Below are 11,675 nucleotides of genomic sequence, written 5' to 3' on the forward strand. Positions count from 1 at the left end.
TATATATTTTTTATATATTTTAAAATTTTAAATTATAAATTAATTATCCTTTTTCTATTGAAAATTGGACACGTAAAGTAATACAAAACCAAAGTAAAATGTTGAAAGCAACAACTGAAGCTGCTGGTGTCACGGCTTCACCGAAAGTGTCCCTCTATACATATACCAGTATTCTTTATATACAAGTGTTTTACTTATACAAATTAGAATTTAGATTTTTAAAATTTTAAATTTTATTTTAAAGAGTAAAATGTGATTGATCTCTCATCATTTATTTTATAGGTGGAATCGAAAAAAAAAATATAAGAGAAAAACCATTTAAAGGTGAGAGATCATACTTTATTCTCTAAAGCAAAAATTTAGTAGTGAGAGATCACTTCAGACGTGCCTCTTCTATTATATCGATTTTACGCGCTTCCTAATTTAACCGATTTTTCAATCAATGCATGCATATTCTTCTTTGTGCCGTTACTGCACGTTCTTCTTCTTCTCTTTTGTTATTGTGGTTACCAATAATACCACCTCCTCCTCCTCTTCCTCCTTTTTTTTGTATTAGAATTTTTTTCTCCTACTTTTCCCTCCTTCTTCTCCTTATCTCGTTGTTGAAGATAATGAATAATTCAAGTTCAGATTATCAATTGAACTTATTGTTTTGAATCCAATCAAATAGTTGAGGCGTGATTCGATTCTAGTTAATTGTTTTGTTAGTAGTTTATGATTCTGTAGGTGAATAATGTTTTATCATTGATGGTTTGAATTGAATGTAATGTAAAAGTTCTGCATTGAAAAAAATATTTTTCTGTTTTACAGTAAATTTGGGTGTAACACGAAGATATTTAAGTGTATTCTTTAAAATTTTTTTGTGTATGTGTGCTGATAAATTTTGTATAATTCAAAACTCTTCTTCTCCATCCTCCTTATCTTCTATGCTGCTTATTCTTCTTCTTTTTCATCATCATCATCATCTTTTTTTTTATTCTTATTTATCTTTTTTTTTTCTTTGTTTTATCTTCTCAAGTTTCTTCTTGTTTTACTCTTTTAACAAGAATAAAAACAAAAAAAAATCAAACAAAGAAATAGAAGAAACACATAATGGTATAAAATTACTTGAAAAAAGATGAACTTACATTCGTTCAACTAAAAAAAAGAAAAAAATAAGAAAAAAAATGCAGCATTAAAAAAAAATTTTTCTGTAATTTATAACAAATTTGGGTGTAATACGAAAATATTTGGATGTAATACGAAGATACTTAAATGTATTGTTTAAGAATTTTTGGTATATATGTGTTGATAAGTTCTTCATAATTCAAAACTTTTTCTATTTTTCCTCCTCATCTTTTGCTACTGCTGCTTTTTTTTTTCATCATCATCACCATTTTCTTCTTTTTTTTTCTTATTCATCTTTTTCTTTTTTTATTTTACCTTCTCAAATTTCTTCTTGTTTTACTCTCTCACCAATACCACCTCCTTCTCTTTTTTTTCCTTCTTCTTCCATTGAAATTTTTTCTCCTCCTTCTTTTTTCTTCTTCTCTTCCATCATCAGTTATTTAGTTATTTCGTTGTTGAGGATAATAAATAATTCAAGTTCAGATTCAATTGAAGTAGAACAAAATTGATTATTTTGAATCCAATATTATTTTCCTAACATATACTTTTTTATTATTTATTCATTTTTAACAGACTTGATAAATTACCACGGTAATATGATTACATCACAAACACTTATTGCTGAACAGGCCAAAATATAATACTCTTATCATATGGCTTTCTTGAGTGACAAGATTTGCTACATACCTGTTATAGTCATCAAATAGCTGCACACAATGTTTGAATTGTTGAGCCTATTTGAATGGATACAAGTGGATATGTATAGTGATTAATTAGTTGAACTGAACATTAGAGATGAAAGATTGGCCAAATTTCCAATTGGAGGGTGCTACATTATAAGCAGTGAGGGTTCTTCCATTGGTGAGTTGAACTTTGAAGGACAAGCTCTGTCCATTGAGATAGCTTAAACTTTGCCCGTTAACACCCCAGTTCCTGCTCATTGCTTCCCACACATTCTTCTCTGACCCTTTTACCCACACTTGTCCTATCTCCCCAACTCCACCTACATTGCTTATCGTCACTAATTCGAAATAATCCCTTCCTTTGATGCTAAATCTTATTCCTCCACTCCTTTTGCACCCAACTCTGTATAATTAAATATATGTTAGGATTGGACTTTTTTTTTTTAAATATATTTGACTAAATTATCATATAACATATACTAATAACGACATACTTTCTGTACAGTATGGGTACGATGCCGGCCTTGTATTTGGCAATGGTTAGAAAGGAAGGTTGAGACATGTCGAAGTGTGGTCTTGGAGGATTACACCAACCGCCATTGTCATTAGGGAGTGCATAGTTTGGAGGACAAAAGTTTGTGGCAGTAACTGTGATGAAAGTGCCCTTAAGGCACCATTGCGGCACTTGGTTTGCATCACAAACTATCTGATAGCAACCGCCGCATGCCTTCCCATCGTTAAACAGAGCGGTACTCAGAGCCGCCGTCTTCGTACCGTAACCATCTGTGTATAGATTCCCATAGCCACATGCACCACCTACAACAAGAACTCACAACGAATTAATGAATCTGAACAAAAAAATATCAAGTTGAATAATCTTGATTATATATGTTATGTACCCATTGTTCCTGAGGCATCGGCTCCACCATAGAAAGTTGCATGAGCTTTCTGCCACAGTGCACATTCAACTCTATGTTGTGCAATGAATAACACCAAACACAATAATAAAAAGAAGAATGTTCTCATTCTCTCTATATATATCTCGGTTTAATTTGTCTAATCAAGCTAAGGAAATGTAACGTACTTGATTATTTTGCTGCATAAAATGGCAAAATCATATGGTAATTTATAGAAGCAGTTGAGACAGTGGAACGAACAACGAACTAGTTCGATAATCAATCGGGTTCAAAGTATTGAGAAATAAAAATAGTATCGAGAGTTGACCAAAAATGTCAAATCTCGCTCTTGTTTTAAAAATAATAGTGGATAACATGCCTTAAAGAAGTAGGGATAATGGTAGGTATATATAATCATGAAATAAACTAATTTAATTAATTGGTTTGTATGCATAACACGTTTAATCATTTCTAGGATCCGTGGTACGTAGTTGGTACAAATACAATATAATCAATCAAACGTAGTTTCCACAACTTGCGGCGGTAAACCCTAACATGCATTTATCATATAATAATTAATCCTATAGGCCAACCCACTTGGATGATAGCTTATCCAACATATATTACAGAAATTAAATAAACAAGATGCTGTTATTCCGTACTTATACATAAATGGTACACGCAATAATGAAAGATAAAGAACGAAACTATGGGTACCTAGCAGGTACGTAGTACGTACATTGTAACATGCAATGTCTTAATATTATTGATATGTATTTGTAGTTGACTTGATTATCTGTTGTTTATCAAGAAATGGACATTTTTTTTATGTTATATATGCAGCTATTGTAGAAGAGGGCTAAGCAACTGTTATTAATAAGTCAGCTATAATACATGTGTTGTGGCATGTTTCATGGAATTAGTTGGAGTCACAAGGCACATGGCACATGGCACATGGCTGATGCCATCTTAACGCTATTTCCGGTTATACATACCACATTCTTCCATGTTCAAATGTCAATTTCACATTGCACATACATTCTGCTTCTAAGGAATTTGGGATTAGTAGTATGATACAATCAATATCGTTAAACGTTTAAGCATTATTTTGATATTTGTATTTTCTTAATATATAATTAACACACACATTTTTTAATTAAAAAGTAATTTAAACATAATTAATTAATAATAATCATATTTTTATTCGAACGTTTAGAGTGATTGGTATTTGTATCCATAGTGAAATTAGTGATATTATGGTTAAGAAATTAGTGAAATTAGTGAAATCAATACTTTTCAACCAATAAATCTGTCAATAATTGAACATTAAAAATAACATGAAAATTTATGTACAACTATCTTTATGTGAAGTTGCTAATTAATAATGATTAGATGAATTGACATATTTGACTAAATTATTATTTAACAACTCTTATCTATCAACTTTATACGAAAATAATTGCATATCAATTTTTACTTAAAATTAAATCTTTAAAACTAAAAACAACAAAAATATCTAAAACTCAATTAAAAATAACATTTGAAAGTGAGATAAAGCAAAATATTATTCATATATTGTATTATTTTATTTTTGTTATTTAGAGAGAGTTTGATTAAAAATATTTTAGGAATAAATAAGTTTAAAAGTATGAAATAAATATTTTTATCGAATTCTTTTACATAGAAATATGATTAAAAAGAGAAGGTTTAATTATGCGGATATATCCGATATCCGATCCGATCCATAAATGTGTGGATCGGATCCGGCACTAAAAAGTGCGGATATCATATCCGATTCGATCCGCAGACACCCTACCCAAAAGGGCATCCTCATGAGCACCAGCCCACTGCAGAAGAACAAAATCAGCTGAACATGAGTATAAAGAAGGTCAGAAAGGACGGAGAGGGATTTACAGGAACTCATATCTTAGTTCCAAGAGAAGAGAAATGGATGATAGACAACTTAGCTGCTAAGAATAGTTTGAAGACTAGAAAAACCTTTGCCCAAATGGTCAAGGGAGGTCCTGCAGAACATCATATGGAAGAAGATGAGCTTGAGGCAGAGGAGGAAGAAGAAGATCACAGAAGAAAGGAACCAGAGACAGAGCAACACAAACAAAAAAAAGACAATATTAGCGACAAAATCAACTCAGAGGGGATAAGAGTTGAAAATGTAGAAGAAGGTTTATATAATATTGTTATAAGTGAGACTTTTGAGAGGAGACTATGGAAGCCCTGGTGGAATACAATAATAGTAAAGCTTCTAGGAAGGAAAGTGGGATATGCAGCTATCAAAAGAAGACTTGAGAGTATGTGGAGCAAGAAAGGTACCATAGATGTCATTGACCTTAGCAATGATTTCTATTTAGTAAAATTTTATGCTAGCGAAGACTTTGATTATGCTCTGTTGGAAGGTCCTTGGAAGATATTCGACCACTATCTCACAGTGAGACTCTGGGAACCCAACTTTAATCCTATGAAAGCCACAATAGATAGAATCACTGCCTGGGTGAGACTTCCAGGATTACCTATAGAACTCTATGACAGAACTATACTGAGGAAAATTGAAAATCTGATTGGTAGGACAGTTAAAGTTGACAACAACATAGCCAAGATGAGCAAAGGAAAATTCGCTAGATTATGTGTAAAAGTTGACTTAACGAAGCCGTTGATGGGAAGATATATGATCAATGGAGAAGACTACCAGGTGGAATACGAAGGGATACATCAGATTTGCTTTACCTGTGGAAGAATAAACCATGATCAGATTAATTGTACAATGAAAAAGCAACAAATAGAAACAGCAGCCAATCAAAATGATGAGCAAAAAACAGGAACTGGAAAAGATAAGCAAAATGACACAAACATAGAATCATCAAAAGGAAGTGAAGAAGGAAATGGGAACACAAACATGAAGGATAAAGGAAAATAAATAGTGGCAGATAGCAAGGAAAATTATGGCACTTGGATGGTCGTTCAAAGACCAAAAAGAGGAAAAAAAAGGAGGCAAAGATGAATTTAACAAATATGGGGGAGAAACCAGCAAATCAAAAGAGAACCAAAACAGTAGAGAAATTCACACAAGATTTAGAGTTCTACAAATAGAAGAATCAACAATGGAGGATGAAGGGAAGAAGGAGAATGAAAGCCAAGAGAAGAACGGAGCTAAAGGCAAAAATTATAGGGAACCAAAATCCAACAAACAAACAGAAAAAAGAATTAAAGGCAAACAAGTGCAAGCAACAGAAAAAAACTCACAAGGCAGCATCGAAAAAGGAACAAAAAATAATACAACAATCAGAGAAGAAACACAACGCAACCAGAAAAATAACAAGGAGCATAATAGAAGTAAGGGAACATAATCCCACAAAGAGATCACCAAGAATATATCCAAGACCCATTATGAGGAAAACTGGGTTGAGAACGCTATAGCTACTCCAACTCAAATGGAAGGGGAAATGGAACACTCAACCCAAACAATGCTACAAGAAGGGAAACCACCTGATCTAACAGCTATGGCCGAGGATGGAAAGGAAGACATGGAGATGAAAAATGGGGAGAAAAATCCAACTGAGAGTTTACTAAAAGGAGTGGATTTCACCACACCAGAAATCAGTGTTCTTAGAGACACAGAGATGCAAATAAACTAACCTGATTTGTTGATCGGGTGAGGGTTTTTTGTTTTCCTTTTCTTATCCTTTTTTTGTCTCTATGATTACTCTAGTTTGGAATGTAAGAGGTGCAGCTAGTGATGCTTTTAGGCGTACCTTCAAGGATATGATGAAGCAACATAAACCAGATTTAGCTATTTTGTTGGAAACTAAATGCAGCGGTGATAAAACAAAGAAAGTTATACAACATTTGGGTTTCACTAATTTCATCATTGAAGAAGCTCAAGGTTTTGCAGGGGGTATTTGGATTTGTTGGAATAGAAAGGACCTTAACATAACTAAATTCGAATCACATCGATAATACATTCATGTGAAAGTCCAGTATCAAAGAGATAAGGAATAGTTTTTGATGGCGGTGTATGTTAATCTATACAACCAAATGAGAAATCAGCTTTGGCCTAAACTTCTAAACATAGCAAACTCGATGGATGGAGATTGGTTGATAGCCGGTGACTTTAATGAAATTAAGGATGCTTCGGAAAAAAAAGACGGAGCGGCTTTGGATATGAGAGCATGTAACAACTTTGTAAATTGGATCAACAGATGTGGGCTGATTGACTTAGGCTTCATAGGATCAAGATTCACGTGGAAGGGTCAAAAATGGGATGGGTATGATAGGGTGTTCAAACGACTGGATAGGGCACTCTCTAACCCTATGTGGAGAACCAGATTCCAACAAGCAACAGTTGAAGTTCTTACTAGAACCAATTCCGGCCATCACCCTCTTCTTATCAAATGTGAAAAAAAAAAAGAAATGGTGTTTATACTAGACCATTCAGATTTAAAGCCTGTGAGAGTTACATCTGGATTTTCAAAACTGCCTAAGAACAAGTTGGAACAAAGAAAACTCTCTACTAACAGCTATTGGAGAACTTAAAAAGACCTACTGAAGTGGAATAAGGAAATATTCAGGAACATCTTCAAAGCTAAAAGAAGACTTCTCAACAGGATTGCGGGCATTCAAAGAAGTAATACGTATGGAGTAAATCCCTATCTAGACAAATTGGAGCAAGATTTGAACAAAGAACTAAATGATATACTAGATAAGGAAGAGACATTTTGGATGCAAAAATCAAGACAGGAATGGATAGTAGAAGGAGATAGAAATACAAGATACTACCACACCAAAACCATCATCAGAAGGGGAAAAAACATAATTCAAAAGCTTCAGAACAAAGAGGGAAACAAGATTGAAGAAGAAGAAGAGCTAAAAGCACATGTCCTCAAACACTTCCAAGACATATACCAAGAACAGGTAAATATCAATCCAATTGATAATTTATCAGTTTTGATGCCTAATTTCAGTACCTCTAATTGTAGGAAACTCATAGCTATGCTGACAGAAATGGAGATAAGAAGAGCTATTTTCAGCATCGGATCGCTCAAGGCACCAGGAAGTGACGGACTTTCATCTCTCATCTACAAGAATAACTGGGAAATAATGAAAGGGAAGCTGTGCAATTTCATCTACTCCTGCTGGACCAAACCAAAACAGATAAAACAAAGCAACACTACCCTCTTGACGCTTGTCCCTAAGCTCAACAACCCTGAGTTTATAAGTCAATTTAGACCTATTGCTCTTTGCAATGTGTGCTACAAAGTTATAACCAAAATCCTGGTTGATAGAATAAAGCCTCACCTTAATGACAGAATTGCAGCTCACCAATCTAGCTTTGTTCCGGGAAGGAAAATCCAAGACAACATTGTGATTGCCAAGGAGATGATGCACACCATGAGAAGAATGAAAGGAAAAAAGCAACTTATGGCCATCAAAATTGATTTTGAGAAGGCATATAACAGGGTAGATTGGAACTTCATGATGAGAAGACTTCAAAAATTTAATTTTCCAAGTCATCTAGTCAATTTAATTATGAACTGTGTCCAAACGGTTTCTTACAGCGTCATTTGGAATGGTAATAGAACGGAAGAATTTGTGCCTAAAAGAGGCTTGAGACAGGAAGACCCCATCTCTCCCTACCTGTTTGTTATCAGTATGGACAAACTTTTCCACCTCATAGAAGACCGGGTTCAGAGAGGTTTATGGAAGGCAATTAGAGTGGGAAGGGAAGGACCTGACATATCCCACCTTATGTTTGCGGATGACCTTCTCTTGTTTGCTAAAGCAACAATAGATCAGATTAAGGAAGTGACAGGGGTGATTGAAACCTTTTGCAAAGCATCTGGACTGAAAATCAATGTAAAAAAATCCTCCATTGTTTTCTCTAAAAGAACCAATATATATGGACATCCGGGATGAAATCACTAAATATTCGGGCTTTAAAGAATAAAGGGACTTAGGCCGCTACCTGGGGGCTATGATCACTAGCAACAGAAAAGGGAAAGATAAATAAATTTATCGTATTATCAAACTAAAAGAAAAGTAGTATAAACAAGCAAGTCAATATAATTCAAAACATAAATAAAGTGTATTGATACATCAACTATAATTCTCAGTATATTGTTCAACCATACTAAAACTATCAGCTATAGTCTTTAGTGTCATCATAATCCTCATCTGAAGAGATTGAGGGTGGCGGCTTTGTAAAGCAACATGGCAGGCTTCTTTGATTGGCATCTACAAGATAATGTTACAAAAGAAGCAATGTTAATATGATATCTCAAATTGAATTTGCACAGCAAAACAACAGGCTCCTTTGAGTGAATGTTTGTCTATATTTTCCGGAATAACCTGATGGATCAATAACATTCTGAAGTAACTATTTATAAGGCTCTACCTAATTAATAGCTTTAACTTTTAGGATTCTTTTACATTATTACTATCTCAACAAGAAGCACCTATGAGACTTTTATTCATTCAAGTAATTGTCAATTAAAGTATTGACCTTTTAGTTCGGAGACATGTTATGTGCTGATGCTTAACTTTACATATCACTAATAATGTTATGCTTGTACAGGAGAGATAGAGATACAACCTGAAGAACAAGGCTTTCAAAATAGTGAGCAATACTACCCATAACATCTAACCTAGCTCTTGTCACATATATTTCTTCCTATCATAATGATTCAACATCAAAAATTGAAAGAAGAAATAACAAAAAGGACAGGTATTTGAATTTAATAGATTTTGTAGTGTAATATCACAAAAATAAAATAAATAAAAAAATAGAAATGGTCAAAACCTCCCAATTGAACAGAAAAGCTGCAGCCCAAATCGGAAAATAAAAGACAAACGCTAGCTTAATCCCAAGTTGAAAATGAAAATCAAGCAGTAATTAAACTAACACAACATGAAAATTACATTGTAATAATAGAATTTCATTGTATCAAAAATTGGAAGAAATATAATAGAAAATTCAAATACTCACCATCGATGTTGGGTTTGAAGAGAAGAAAAAGTCACTGAAAGAGGATTAAGATTTGTACTTGTAAAAAAGGGGAAGAGAAGGGACAGCACGGGAACAACGATACTTAATGACGACGAGAGTGATGGAAGTCTCAAAAGTGTTGATGATGGAAGCAAGCGGTGGATGAAGGTGCTGAGGAGAAAGGTTTGGAGTGTGAATGGAGAGGAAGATAACTGTGAAGGTCATTTGGAGTGTAGAGCTCGAGAGGGTAGAGGTAGAGTTAGGTTTAACTCAATATTTCTGATGGAATATTTTAAATTACAGATAGATTTTTTGTCTGTAATAATTCAATAAAACACGGCATTTTTGTTTATTTAATTACAAAGGAATTTTTCGTCGGTAAGTATTTTTCACGAAAAAAAATTAATTTTTCTGATAGAATTATCGACAAATTCTCTTTCTCGTCTGTAATTTATGCTAATTCATTTTTTTGTTTCCGACAAGAAATCCCTCGTAAATTCTATCTGTATTTTCGTGGGATAAAATCTGTTAGAAATATCCATCTCGTTCCGAAAATTATTTACTGTAGGTATCGAATTTGTGTATGTCAAAATATTTGTGATAAATGCAAAACAAGAATATAGATCAAGTGAAGTGAAAACTTGGAAATAAAATGCTTGAAAGAAAAGAAAATAAACAATGTGGAGACAAAAATAACATAAAGAGAAAGAAATAAAATAAATAAAAACTGTAAATGAAATAACAAGTAAATTGAAGTTTAAAATAAATAAACAAAATAAATTAAAATATCCGAAAAGAAATGAAAAGCAATAAAACCAAATATTGAAAATAAAAGGAAAAAAATCAAGAGTAAAAGAAAATTGATTTCAGATACTCACATGTATTTTTACTCCATGGATCTTCTTAGCATCAGTATGACTTTGGATTTTATAGAGTTTTGTGTGATAGTGTAGTGTTCAGATTGATGATCCTTTTTTACTTTTACATTTTTTCTATTTATAAACCATAAGGATAAATTTACAGAGTATTTTTATCTTTCCACGATCTAACTTCCTCTTATTTCTCAGGCCACGACATAGTGATACTGTCTTGATCATGAATAATCTTGATTTCCATTCCACGATCTAACTTCCTCTTGTTTCTCAGGCCACGATATAGTGATACTGCCTTGATTATGAAGAATCTTGATTTCCAAGTTTGAAGTCTTCTCTTACCTTGATTTTCAAGCCCCATATTCCATAAAGTATTTCTGGATTAAGCTTTCGTGTGATTATCTTATTTCGATTTTTAGAAATCACCGACTCGACTCCTTCTATAATAAGTTGAACTCCTTGTGTTAACGCTCTTATGCATGGAACAACCTATATATCGTGATACTTCGACCTACATTTTCATAGAACAACCCACATGCTATGATATTTCGACTTACATATTATCGACTCACTTTTTGGTCAAACGATCGTCATGGTCAAACTATCTGTAATGTCAATTTTTGTGCTAATAAAATTAAAAAGTTAAATGTTGAAATAAAAAATGTACACCAAACCTTAAGAATGATAAATAAACATCAACGTAAAATACAATAATGTAAATTATCAACGAACATTTTCTCTTTAGGTGAATAACTAAAAGTTACATGTACTGAAGATTTAAATTGTGAAAAGTATAGTCAAGCATGAAATAAGTTGTAGTCTTTTCAAGAGGAAAACTAATATCACAACCACTTCAACTAAAATATTTAATATACCATCGGAATTGTTAATAAGTCCAATTAAGCTCCATTGTTGGGACCAACCTTGGGTTCTTTTAGTGGATAATCTCAAAATTTGTTTTCCGAAATGATATCGAAACTATCTTCTAAGGCAAGGATAATGTAATGATGTTGGATACCTATCCGGAACCCTAGATATATCAATCATGCATTATCCATGGAAATGGCATGTATTGTTTTAGGTAAAAAAAAAAAAGAGCACTCTTCTTATTTACGAGATA

General features: G+C 33.1%; 2 protein-coding genes across 3 annotated transcripts; one reads left to right on the forward strand and one right to left on the reverse strand.

Moving 5' to 3' along the window:
- Window positions 1,617-2,911, reverse strand: LOC107646007 (putative expansin-A17). Of its 2 annotated transcripts, XM_021103949.1 has the most exons (4): window positions 2,690-2,911; window positions 2,285-2,606; window positions 1,878-2,193; window positions 1,617-1,783 (listed from the first exon to the last, which is right to left on the reverse strand). In XM_021103949.1, exons 1-3 carry the CDS (start codon window positions 2,814-2,816, stop codon window positions 1,881-1,883), a joined length of 762 nt encoding a protein of 253 aa, XP_020959608.1. In that variant the 5' UTR covers window positions 2,817-2,911; the 3' UTR covers window positions 1,617-1,783; window positions 1,878-1,880. The 2 variants fall into 2 exon arrangements, with proteins under 2 accessions (XP_020959608.1, XP_016205664.1); XM_016350178.2 differs by having other exon boundaries at window positions 1,634-2,193.
- Window positions 4,560-5,618, forward strand: LOC107646555. Its single transcript, XM_016350735.1, has one exon. It carries the CDS (start codon window positions 4,560-4,562, stop codon window positions 5,616-5,618), a length of 1,059 nt encoding a protein of 352 aa, XP_016206221.1.

This window comes from Arachis ipaensis, chromosome B06, assembly GCF_000816755.2.
Source record: "Arachis ipaensis cultivar K30076 chromosome B06, Araip1.1, whole genome shotgun sequence".
NCBI lineage: Eukaryota > Viridiplantae > Streptophyta > Magnoliopsida > Fabales > Fabaceae > Arachis > Arachis ipaensis.